Source organism: Molothrus aeneus, chromosome 1, assembly GCF_037042795.1.
Source record: "Molothrus aeneus isolate 106 chromosome 1, BPBGC_Maene_1.0, whole genome shotgun sequence".
Lineage (NCBI taxonomy): Eukaryota > Metazoa > Chordata > Aves > Passeriformes > Icteridae > Molothrus > Molothrus aeneus.
The window spans coordinates 131,424-144,518 of record NC_089646.1 but is presented as its reverse complement, the minus strand read 5'-3'; the positions used below and the strand labels follow the sequence as shown (position 1 = coordinate 144,518).

Here is a 13,095-nt window from a genome sequence, read left to right as displayed (position 1 = left end):
TCCATAGAAAATAATTTATTGAAATCACAGCTATACACGGGCGGGCGCCAGCGGCAGCGAGGGCCCGGCCCGGCCCGGCCCGGCTCAGCCCGGCCCAGCGGGCGGCCAGGGCCCGAGGCCAAGCGGCCGCACTCCCCGTGGCACGGACAGAAGGACACGCTGCCGTATGTACAGAGTTTACACGGAATAAATAAGGGACATGTACACAGGAGGGGGAGCGCCGCCGCCGCCCGCCCCAGGGTCCGGGAGCGCGGCCGGGCTCAGGGCCGGGCGCCCTGTTCGATCTGCTGGTGCTGGCTGCGCACGGCGAAGCGATTGACGTGCACCGGGATGGGCACCACGATCTTGGGGTTGCGGACGGGCTCTCCGGAGCGGTTGCTGACATTGCCAGCCTTGATGCGTTTCCACTTGGCGCGGCGGTTCTGGAACCAGATCTTCACCTGCACCTCGCTCAGCTTCAGGGCGTGCGCGATCTGCGAGCGCTCCGTCAGGCTCAGGTACTTCTTGCAGTGGAACTCCTTCTCCAGCTCCAGCAGCTGCTCGCTGGTGAAGGCCGTGCGGCGCCGGCGGCTCTTCCCGGCCCCGGAGCCCGGCTGGGGCTGCTCGGCGGCGGGGCCGCCCTTGCCCTTGCCCTTGGCTCCCAGCGCGGCGCTGGCGGCCGCCCCGTCCAGGAAGGGCTCCTCCTCGCTCTCGCCCGCCGAGCTCTCCTCCTCCCGCTCGCTGCACGGCGTCGCCGCCGACTTCACCTCCAGCTTCTCCTCGTCGGAGCTGTACGCCTTCCCATCTGCGGGGCACACAGCGTCAGTGCCCGCCGCACCCCGCACCGCACACCCCGCACCCCGCCCGGGCCCCTCCGCTCCCCAGAGCCCCCCAGCCGCGGGGGAAGCTCTCCCCGCTCCCCGGCGGGAGGCTGCAGCTCCCCCCGCTTCCTCGGAGCCCGTCACCACCGCGTCCCGCAGCCCCGGCCCCGGCCCCGCACCGGGTCCCGCTGCGGGCAGCGCCAGCCGCTCCCCTGGCGGGCCCCTTGTCCCCGCAGCCCGCCCGGCTGCAAGGGGCAGCGCCGACAGAGCCACGCCGGGCTCTGACCCCCGCAGCAGCTGCCCCATCCCCGGCCCAGCCGTAGCAGCACTACGGTCTCGGTCTAGCGGAGAACATCACAACACTTCAGGGCTTGTCTGGATCTCTGCACAGGATAGAACGCCCATACCTCGTCTCTCAGCTCAGCCCTCCCTGTCTCTTCCCAGGGCACCAGGCCATCGATGCTGTTAGCCAGCCAAGAGCTGAAGAACTGGAAACAGCATCCAGAGCCAGCTCCAGCCCAGCAAACCTCTCTGTAGGGCTCTACAGGATATGGGGGCCCCACTTCTGGCTCTCCCTCCCTAATCCAAGGATGCACCAGAGCAGACAGGGAACAAGGAAGGTGCTGAGGCAGCCGATGCTCAGGGCTCAGCTATGCCCAGCAGTGGGCAGAGGGGCAGGACAGAACCTGCCAACATCACCCACCAGACAGCACCTCACCTCTTCCCAGGCCAGCAGGCAGGAAGAATGCAGTGCTTGGATCATGGCAGACACCTCTGCTAAGATGCCTCTGAGGATATTGATAGGGTACTGAGGTATGAATCTCTTCCTTGCAAGCTTCCTGTGTCCCAAACTGCTGCCTGAAGGATGAAACAGCCATGGAGCAAGGGAGGACACGGTGGGAGACAGAGGAAAGAGGTTTGGAAGAGAGTCCCTTCCATAGCAGAAGGGCTCAAAGTGAGAAGATGCTCTCAGCCACAGACAGGGGTCATGAAGGGAGGACCCACAGCTATGCACAAGCAGGTGAAAAAGCTTTTCTGTGATGCTGAGACTAGAAGAGACCAGAAAATTCTTCAAGTCTGAGCCAAGAGCAGTAATCACGGCTGGAAGGAGCTGTCCTGAAGCACTGCTGCTCTATACAATCCAACATGCACAAGGAGAAGCAGCAGCTCTCCAAACTTCTAAACATGTCCAGGTACTGGCCCATGCAGCCAGGGCCCCTGGGCTGCTGCCACCTTACCTCACCTCAGGGGCAAAGGCAGAACGCCCTCAGAAGCCTGGCAGTGCAGGGTTTGAGTACACAAACAGTACAGGAGACTACTCGAGCCCAGAAGACATTGCTGGTAGCCTGGTGACTGTGGAGCTCCCACAGCCCTTGTCAGTCCTGCAGCAAGCCTGCGGCTTCCTGAGAGCAGGCTTTGGAGATCTGGAATCTTCTCCCTGCTCTTCCTGTTTCCTACAGTGGGAAAGAGCACCTTCATCTCTATCCTGCTGCAGAGTATAGGGTCAGGGGTAGGGGAAGAGATTTCCCATGTGCATAGAGGGTAAAGACCCAGAGATTTTGTGCCCGTGGCGCTGAGGATCAGCAGCAGGTGGCAAGAGCACTTTGGCTGCCGTTGCACAACCTCATGCAAGCACTTTGCTGAAGAAAAGAAGAGCTGTCACTTCTGTGTACCAGCTCTCCCTGGTGGAGCCTGGGGCCTGGCAAGGTAAGAGAGCTCTGATGAGGAATTCAGTGTCTTCCCCAAGGGCTGTTTAGGTCCTGCCCTGGCACTGCAATTCCCCAGGGATGGAGGATGGCATCCCAGCAGCCACACCAGCAAACAGTGCTCGTAGGGCAGCTTGCTCCTGTCAGCCCAGGCTGTGCCCCAGGAGGCTGGAAAAGACTGAGCAACATGATGGTTTGCAAAGCAGGTGCTATCTCTGAATACTCTCTTCTGAACCAGACTCCAAATTTTAAATGGAGCACTCTCACATTTGTGTCTTATAAAATGGCTGGGTTTGCAGTAAGGAACTTGGAACTACTTGATAACATAATCTACATTGGATGTGTTCACAAAGAAAATTGGTATATTGGTCTGTTAGTCACCTACTATGCCACCAGCAAGGAAGGAATGAAGGCAGGGGATCCCACCCATGTGGGTGGGGTGTACTGAGACTTTCAAGGCCTTTGAACATGAAGTGAAGCTGTCATGAAGCAAAGCATCATGATTGAAAAATCAACGAGAAGCAGTAAATGAAGAACAGGGTTGACCCGCTGGTTTGTTTTTCACAGAGTCACAGCTGTTCATTGATCTTGTCAAAGACATTGAAGAGAGTCCAAAGGGGGTCACAAAAATGTTCTGAGGGCTGGAGCACCTCTGCTGTGAGGCCAGGCTGAGAGAGTTGGGGTTGTTCTGTGTGGAGAAGAGAAAGCTCCAGGTAAACCTTACTGCAACCTTTCAGTTCTTAAGGAGGGCTTATAAGAAAGACAAAAAGAGACTTTAAAGTCTCTTGTGATAGAACAAGAGTCGATTAAATGAGGTATAAGAAAGAATTATTCACAATGAGTGTGGTGAACACTGGGTTGCCCAGATAAGTGGTGGATAGCACATCCCCAGCAACGCTCAAAGCCTGGTCAGACAGGGCTCTGAGCAACCTGGTGTAGTTGAAGATGTCCCGGCCCATGGCAGGGGGCTTGGACTAAGTGGCCTTTAAAGGTCCTTGCCAACCCCAACCATTCTGTAACTCTGTGATTATGGATGTGGAAAGCATGGTGAAGAGACTTGAGTGTCACAGGTGACAAAGCTGCCAGGGGAGCATCGGGAAGAACAGGGTCAGGAATGGGTGTTGTGATGAGCCCTGTGTTGGTAAGGGAAACAGAAACTTCACCCTGTCCCTGATTGAATGTGCTGTCACTTCACCAAACCAGGGAAGAGTCTCAGACTTCTGCCCGAATCTCAGAGCAGATCTGAACAGCTCAGGAACAAACCTGCTCTCACAAGAGGTGTGGAGAGCTAGGGATGTTAAGTACCCTTACACCAGGGGTCATACCTTTGTGGCAGCTGTGGAAATAAACCAGACTTCAAGCTTTGCTGCTTCTCACCACCAGTTTCCCTGCCTGCCTCTCCCTGCTCAAGAAGGGTGGCAGTTGCTGGAAGCAAGTTTCAGACCCAGTGGATGCAGAGAGAAGTCCTAAAATAGTGCATTAATTCCTTTGGCAGATCCAGGATGCAAGTGATCCTGTGTCCACAGACACCTGCATCATGGAGATACCAACAGAGCCTAGGGACAGCAGCAGTCACTCCAGAGTATAAGTCACTAAATGTCAGCAAAACTGTCAAAAGGGAGCATTTATTCTTCACAAGGTTCTTCTACAGGTAAAAAAAATCTGTGGAACATCTTGCCATCTTGATGTGGCTGATGTCAAGGTTATCCCTCCTTTCTGGTGGACTCCAGGGGAGATTAGCTAAGGCCACAGAAAACAAATTAGTCGAAGTTTACTAAATATACAGAAAGAACACTTGGCACAGGAAGTCCCTGATGTGCAGATGGCTGGATGTGAGGGAAGTATCATTTTAGAATTGACCACTAAACAAGTTGTGCTCTCTTGTCTTCCCTGGACAACTGCTTTTGGTCAGGGCCACAGACTGGATGCAAGAACAAACTGCATTATAGATAGTTTTTGATGACTCCTGTTGACATGAATCATTTTTCTATTCCTTAATACTGGAAAAAGCTCACAATAACCCTCCTGAGTTTCCTCTAAGATGGCTGTTAAACAAACCCCACTGTCCATCTCCAGTTTTGTCTGGTACAGCCAGGAGAAGCAGTAGGTGAAGAAGGCAGGCACATTTGGCCTGACAACTCCTCTTGGGCCTGGGCAAAGCAGCCCACAGAACTGGGTCCACATGGGCACATGCCTGGGCAGAAGGACAAGCACCTCTCATGGCTCCAGAGCAGAGCCAGTGCCCAGAGGCAGCAGGGGATGAACAGCTGGAGCAAGACAACTTCCCTTCCATCATACCAGCCAGTTGCAACAGGAAAAGCCTCAGAGGTAAGATTTCTTGGATTCAGAAGTGGCCTCAGTCTGGGACAGTTCATCTGAGTCCCTTGGGAGGAGAGAACATATTTGGCTCAGTTATGGAGGAGCCGCAGAGGGAGATCAAGCACAATGCAGTTCATCTGCTCACAGATGGGAAAGGTGAGGCCATATAGACCTGGTTTTGGCCAGGGCAGTGCTGCCCTGAGAAGACTTTCACAAAAATGTAAGACTGCATTGGGCTTTTGGCTCAGCACAGAGGCCAGGGAGCACCGGAGGAGCACCCAATAACCCACACAGGAAGGGGGAGGCAGAATGCCCCCATTGTCCTACCTGGGGTGAGAAGTCTAAGGGGTACCTGATGAGTGAAATGCTTTTCTGAGGGATGAACAAGGCACGGCAAAGAAGGCACTCTCCTGGGGCTTACCCAGGAGAGACTGAAGAGAGGATGGAGAACAAACAGCCAAGCACTGCAAGAAGCAGCAGAGATTCTCAGCACACATCCATGCCAAGAAGCCTGTGAGACAAAGGTGGATCCCGGGAGCGGCCAGGAGAGACAGCTCAGGAGAGGCCGCCCCAGAGAAGCAGCAGCTGGCTCGTCTGTGTCTTGCCGCAGGGACCCCTCACGGCCCGTGCTGCAGGACCCGGGGAGAAGAGCTGGGTGCTGGACCTGGCTGAGAAATACGGAGCAACAAGTCTCCGAGGCTCGTGCCGGCGCTCTCGGGGAGCGGTCGCAGCGCACAAAGGCGAAGACCCCGACGGGAGCCGTTCCCGTCCGCACCGGGGGTCCCGGGAGGGGCGCTGCCGCCCGCCCGCCCGTCGGGCCGAGCCGGTGCCGAGCCGGCGGCCGGGACGGAGGAGAGCGGGGCTGCTCCGCCGTGGGCCCTGCGGGGCGGGCTCGGGGGAAACTTTGGAAAGCCGGTGGTCGCAGCACGGCGACGCCGGGAGGCACCGGCCCGGGCCGCCGCGCCACGCTGGGGACAGCGCAGCCCCCGCCGGAGCGAACGGGACCGGGACGGGGACCGGGACCAAGATCGGTGCGGGCGGGGAGAGCTGCGGGGCGAGCCGCGGGACGGCCGCCACCTCCGCCTCGCTCGCCCCGGGCCGAGTGCCAGGACCTCGGAGAGCTCCGTGCGGCTGGCCCGGCCATGACCGGCCGCTCTCCCGCCGCTCCCGCCCCGCGGCCCGGCCGAGGCAGGCGAAGTTTGACTCCAACCCGGGAACGCTGCGGACCGGGCCTGGGACGGAGGGGAATCGGTTCGGTGCTCCGAGCCGGGCCGGGAGCGCAGCCGAGGGCAGGTCCCGCTGGCTGCCCCGCCGTCCTGCCCGCCGCGCCCCGGTCCCAGCACTCGGCTCCGGTGCCGCCGGGACGGCGGAGAGGAGTGGGCAGCTTTCCCCGGGCTGCGGGGCTGCGGGTGATGCGGGGCGGCCGCTCCCCGCCGGGCAGGACGGGCCCGCGCCGCTCTTACCTGCCAGGCCAGGGAAGGGGTCCGGGAAGTGCAGCGGCGGCTCGGGCGGGCCCTTGTCGCGGCCCGGGGGCAGCTCCTCCGCCTCCAGCCCGTCGGCGCCGCGCCGGCAGCCGGTGTCGGGGGCGGCGCGCGGCGGGGGCAGCTCCTGCGGGGGGTAGAAGCCGTCGGGGGGCTCGGAGAAACTGGGCAGGGCGGTGGTGAGCGCCACCATGGAGGGCACGGCCTGGCCCAGGCTGGCGCAGAAGGTGTTGGTGAGGCGGCCGGCGAAGGAGGCGAGCGGGGCCAGCGGCGGCAGCCCCGACTGCAGCGGGGCGTGGGACAGCGCTTGCGGGAGCACCAGCGGCCGGTACGGCATGAACATGGGGTACCCGGTGTAGAGCAGGTGCCCGGAGCGCGGCGGCGGCGTCCCGATGAGCGAGTCGATGGAGAAGGCGGTCCCCTGGCCGCCGGGTCTCTGCATGGCGAGCGGGCGCCTCCGGCTCAGCCGGCACCAACTTTCCGGCGAGCTCGGGCCGCCGCCAACTCGCCGCGATCCCGCCCCCGCCGGGCCCCGCCGCCGCCGCCGCGGCCCCGGCCCCGGCCCGCGCCCTCCGGCTCCCGTGGGCTCCGGCGCCCGGCGAGAGCTGCCGCCCGCCCGCCCGCTCGCTGTCTCGGCGCGGCGGAGTGGAGGCGCGCTCGGAGCCGCCCGCCCGCCCCGCCGCGGGGGGGCCGGGCCGGGCCGCCGAGGGGAGGGGAGGGGAGGGGAGGAGAGGCGGGCGGGGGTGTCGCCCTCTGCTCTCATCCATCTTCTGCACATCACGGTCGAGTTCCTCCTTCAGCGCCCGCTCCGGCGGGGCAAGGCGCCCCGCTCCCCCGGCGCGGCCGGCCCCTGGGAAGGCACCTCCCCCTCCCGCCTCATCAGCTGTTATTAATGGTGATTGATGATTAGCAATTACGGGGCCAGGACAAGGGTGCTTTTGTGGGGACGGGACGGGGCCGCGTTCTCCGCACAGCCCTCTCCGGGCCCACGGACGGGGCGAACCGGCTCCGCTCCGCCGGCACCACCGGGGCTCCCGCAACCGGGCCCGAGCGGGCCCTCCAGGCAGCTCCGGATGGCCGAGCCCGCGGGGAGTGGTCCGGGGACGGCAGCGAAGGGCGGGCTCCAGCGCCCCGACGGACCGGCCCTGGCCAGGCGCCGGCAGCCCCGTTCCGTTCCGTGCCGTGCCGTGCCCGCAGACCGCCCGAACGGGGCGCGGGGAGAGCAACCCCGGGGCAGGGTCGGGATGTGCGCCTTTCTCGGCCTTGGAGCGCTGTCGGCTCGGAGCGGGGTCTCGGTGAGAGCGGGGCCGCCCGCAGCCGCACTGGGGTCAGGGTGGGATGGGGGGTATCTGCAATGCCCCCTCTCGCCGCTCCCCCGCACTCCGCGTGTCGGACTCGTGCCCCGGTGGCGGCCCCGGCGCGCATCGCTCCATCTGCAGAGCAGGCGGGAGCCGTGCGAGCCGAAAGCTCCCGAGCCGCGGCTCCGCCGTGCTCGCTGTGTCCGGAGGAACATCGCCTGCCCCTTGTGGGGAGTCCCCACGCTAAAACACAGGACTTTCTGCCCCCAGCTCGGCATTCGGGTTGTCCCGTCTATAGAGAGCTGCTCACCAGACCTGCAGGAGGCAAACTGAAGCCCAGCTTCAGAAGAGGATCAGGATTTTTAAAGTGCTTGGAAGCCAAGAAATGCAAGCTGGAGTCATGTCTATGCTCACTCCAGCTGCAGTTTCAGTGGCACAGTGACACTCCAGACCTCTAGCTCTCACCTATGGGTATTCCTCTTCTCAAGTGCCCTGTGTATTCCTGCCTGCATTTCCCCTTTGACCAGGGATGCAGCACACCTGGCTGCTTAGCTACCCAGGCTCCTGGTGGCATCGATATCTGTGTAAACACATGGATTTCTCTACCATCACCTTCTGCTTTGTCCCTGAGGATGTCTGGAACACCACTTGGAAGTGTGTGTTTTCTGTGGAACATGACAGCCCAGCCATGGAGTTGGACACTTGGACCCTGTGTGGAGCATTTATGTGAGGCAAAATGGGCCCACTGTGCTCAAAGTGGGGTATTCAGCCTTCCTCCACTAAACAGGCACAATCTGAATCCCCGGGGCCCAGATATGACATCACACAGCCTCCTCTTTCTTTCTTGTCTTTTGTGCCTTTTTCTGTGGCACATCCCTGTGGTCCCAAAGATTCATCCTTCCACAGCAAGAAAAGCCCTGCTCCAAGTCAGGGAAATGGGTGTGGAGAAACCAACGGTAAAACAATCATCCAGGCTCAGATATTGAATAATAAAACTGAGGCCTGGCACAGAGGATCCCTGTCACCTCTCTGATGCAGACACCTCCTGCCCTTAGATTGCTGAGAGAGTGAGAGATGCTCATCTTTGCAGGTCATCAACTGGCTGTGGCCCCTAGTCCAGGATTAGGGCCCAGATTCCATGGTGGGAAGGAATATGGCAGTGACAAGAATTTGGGTGAATCCCACCGCGGAGACCAGTTGTGACACAAAAAGGGACGTGGCTCCAGGTGTGTGACACAATGAGAGACATGGCCCAGGTCTGTGACACAATGAGGGACAGGGCTCCAGGTCTGTGACACAGTGAGGGACATGACTCCAGATCTGTGACACCATAAGGGACATGGCCCAGGTCTGTGACACAAGGGGCAAGGCTCGACGTCTGTGACACAATGAGGGAAATGACTCCAGGTCTGTGACACAATAAAGGACATGGCTCCGGGTCTGTGATACAATGAGGGACATGGCTCCAGGTCTGTGATACAATGAGGGACGTGGCTCCAGGTCTGTGACACAATGAGGGACGTGGCTCCAGATCTTCTGGTCAGCATCCAGGTTCTGTCTGTGCTTGCCCCAGCTCTCCTGCCTCATCCACCAGATGTCGGTGGTAAAGGAACGTTCAGGTTGGAGTTACCTTCAATGCACATAGCTTGCGTCCCTTCCCTGCCATGAGAGCACGTCAGACCATGGAGAAAGTTTTCACTTTCAGCCCTGTGTTACTGGATCTCGAGGCTGCACTCCAAAGGGCCCAGATCAGGCTGTGCAAGCAGCTTTCTGACCCCTGAGCAAATACAATTTGATCACTTGTTCGATGAATCTTTTCTGTGTAACCAACCTACACCTCACAGCTGCAGACAGGTTAGCAAGGTGTTTGAGAGCAGCAGGAAGCTGCTCTCTTCAGTGACCTTGCTGGAGACCTGAGGGAGCTGGGGCTGGGCTGTGTCTCCCAGGGGAGGGAGGATGGCAGCCCGTGCCCACTGCAGCAGGTCCTGTCTGGAGACCACAGTGCAGGCTCAGTTCTGCCCTCTGCACAGCAGGACCCTGCGCCCTGCCAGTCCCTACTGCTGTCTCCAAGGTTAAGGTTCTGCTTACCTGGTCATACACTCGCATTCCTGCATCTCCCTTCAAACACTGAGTCTGTTCCATGCTAGGAGCAGCAAGGAAAGGCTGCTTCCAGAGGGGGGGAAGCCAGGCAGGAAGGGCTGTAGCAAGGCAGGGGTTTCAGTGACCAGGGTGCATTCCCACAGGACCTGAGGAAGGTGAGCAGAGCAGACCTCATGACAGATGGCTTCATCCTATGAGTTGGCCCTGACCCTGGAGAGTCAAACCTCCAGGGGGGATGTACTCAGGGCCCCAGCAATTTACTCCACTTTGGTTTACTTTGTCTCATGAGACTTTGTAGTAGAGGTAGAAACTCATGTGGAAATTGTGAAGCAAAGATTCAGAGAAGGATATGTTGAAGGACTACAGAAAAAAAAGGTTGTAAGAATAATAAAGCAAAGATGTACTGCTATTTGATGTGTACATCAAATGGGACAGAGCTCCCTCACCCACCATCCTCACAGGGTGAGCCAGCTTGAAATGAGGGTCCAGGCTGCACGTCCACCCACTGGACTTCCACGGGCTTTCCCAATTTCAGCTGTGTGACCTATGTTGAATCTCCCACAGCTTCTTGCTGCCTAGGGAAATGCAGTTTCCATGGCTTCCACTTGAGGCTCAGACCTCCGCTGCTCAGAGGCTTCCTGGGCATCTTTCCCTCTCCACACACCTCTGCAGAAAGCCCCTTGATTCCAGTTTAAAGGGCTTCATCCCTCCCTCTCAAGGAACCAGTGTATTTCCTTCATGTGCCTGAAGCAGACTGTCCAAGACGCCAGGTACAGCAGAAATATCAATTGTGTGTGCAGTTTGTAGAGCCCCATGTCTCATTGCACTCTCAGCTGTTGATGGAGGTCTCTCAGGACCTTGATAGGTACATCACCAGACACTGAGTTTAAAAAGTCTCAGGAGGAGACCTGCTCTCTCCTGTTTTGGGGTCACTGTGCCATGGCTTGTGTTTTTCAGTCTCGGCAGGTGATTCAAGTCCAGTCTGTGCAAGCAGCACCTTTAGCAATCACAGACCAGCCTGGCCCATCTCCCCATCCTCAGTCTGCCTTTGCTTACCACCTCTCCTCTCTGTTTTCTGCATTAGAACTGCTCAAGCTTCTTCCTCCTCCTCCTCCTCATTTCTTGCTGCAGACCTGTGAACATGGACAAGTCTGTTTGCCTGCTTTTCTGGAGTCAGCAGGAAAGCCTGGGGAGTGTCCTGCTCAACACTTGGCATGTGGGACAGTGTCTGTAGTGAAGATGGTGCATGACCTGTCTGATCGGCACAGAGGATCCCAGGAGAAAACCTTCAGCCTTTAAAATTGTCATTGCTCAGAACCTGCACAGTGATCCTCAGAGGCTGATCATTAAGGAAAATTTGATCCCCTGCTATTTGGCAGGAAAAGAACCACCCAGGCCATCTCTCCCCTCTGAGGTGGAGAGTCTGGAGTGCGTTCCTGATGCACCAGCTGTTGGCCAAAACAGGCCAATTAATTTTTGCTGTATCCGTAATGGGTAAAATTCTGAGTAACACAGCACAGCAACCACAACTGCAACAGTTAAAGCGTAATGACAGACTGGGAAATGAGAGCAGGTCTTCCTAATGGAAACTGCTATGCAGTCTTAACTTTATGCTTCTACCTGCTCCACTTACTATCTCTGCACAGAATCTAGCACAACAGGACTAAATCTAGTCACAGCCTCTAGGCATTCCTGCAAAATAGCTGCTAAACATATTAAAAGCAAGGGTAACGTAAAATTATTTACTCCAATTTGGGAAGTCTAGAGAGCAGGCTGTCTGTGGCCATGGTGCTGTTTGACCGAGGCTGGGCTCCCTCCAGGCACAGATCCTGCTATGGGGGTGCCCTTGGCATGGTCCCTCAGGCTCTGCAGCCCACACTGCCCGAGGTGGGCAACAGCTCCTGGGCCAGGGGCACCCAGGAGGTCCCAGCTGGCTTGTACATGGTCCCTCAGGCTCCCCCTGACTGCAGAGCTGCCCCATGTACTTCTGTCTTCAGCTTCTGGCAGTGAAACCTGTCTGTGTGCTCCTGCCTGGGGAAGGTACCTCAGAGCTACACCTGCAGGGCCATGGCTGGAGCAATGAGAGTCCAGGATCCTCAGTAACAGTACCAAGAGCATCCCCAGGTGCGTGGATTTGCTGCTGACAAGATCTCGGACCAGAATTTTTTGTTTCTGTAGTCCTGGACAAGGTTCACATATTTCTTTCACATATTTCTTTGAGGATTGTTCTGCTTAGGAGAGCCAGGCCCTCCCTCACTCCTGCTCAGTGTTTGGATCCTGCTCAGGGAGAGCGATGTTAAACAATTCTTTAGATAATTTATGGGGCTTCTAAGGCACAGGGCTGGTACCTCTTGCATGTTTGGCCCTGAAGCAGCTCTCTCCACCTGCACTGCTCTGCCCCAGCAGTTATGTGAGCATGGCACTCCAGAGCTGTTCATTCAGGAGACATCCATCATCTGCAGGTCACCATACAGACATACATCTCATGGCTCTGTGAGAGCCTATAAGCAAAGCTGGTGTTCTCAGAGTGCAGGATGCAGGATTCAGAACAAAATGGGTTATGCAACACTGTGCAGAACACAGGCTGGCACATGAACATCGTTTCTGCAGCTGGGAGCAGAGCCCAGTCAAAGGCACCTCTGAGAGCAGCCTGCCTCCATCGCCTTCATGCCCTCCCCTCAGGTATTTATTTATCCACACTGATGAGATCCCCTGGTGCCTTCCCTTCTCCAGGCTGAATGTTCCAGCTCCCTCAGCCTTTCCTCACAGGAGAGGTGCTCAGGTAATTTCTCCATGTTAAGATATTGTTATTTTGTCACTGCTCAGGTTTTCTCCTTGAAGTGGCTTTTGTTGTCTTCTGACCATTCTTGCTGTCTTCTGCTATTACTGCAAAGTTTATACCAAATGAGTGTTTGTTGAAACCTTTACTGGGGATTCTTTTAGTGACCTGAAGCACCCAGCCCTGGTAAGCAGCTGCAGGTGACTCTGCTGAGGTGGGGAATAAGCCAGAGAATGGAGGGGGATGACAGCCAGAGAGCACCAGCACGCAAAAGGGGTCTGCTCCCCTGGGGTTCACCTGTGCAGCATGGCACCCAGGAGATCAGCATCTGCTGCAGCACCCCTGCATGGAAACAGAGGTGCAGGAAGTATTTGGAGCCTCGTTCCTCACAAAGAAAGAGCAGAAGCCCTCGGCAGTGGGAGAGCTGCTGTCGGGACAAGCAAGCCCCCAGCAGGAGCCCAGCCAGGCTCAGCTCAGGGGGGCTGTGCTGCCGGGGGGGCACAGCTTGGGATGGGCACTGAGGCTCCTCCTGCCCAACTCAGGGCACTCTGCAGTGTCTCCTCAGGGGGATCGCAGCCAGGGCAGCCCCCGAGGTGCTCCTGTGCTGGGGTT

The 13,095-nt window shown here is 58.1% G+C and overlaps 1 protein-coding gene across 1 annotated transcript; it reads right to left on the bottom strand.

The window, feature by feature from the left end:
* Positions 1-7,073, bottom strand: GBX1 (gastrulation brain homeobox 1). The gene is given in 3 exon segments (XM_066552505.1): positions 1-784; positions 6,289-7,028; positions 7,030-7,073. Coding segments are annotated over 3 exon segments (1,308 nt in total). The 3' UTR covers positions 1-260.
* Positions 7,074-13,095: the final 6,022 nt, after the last annotated feature.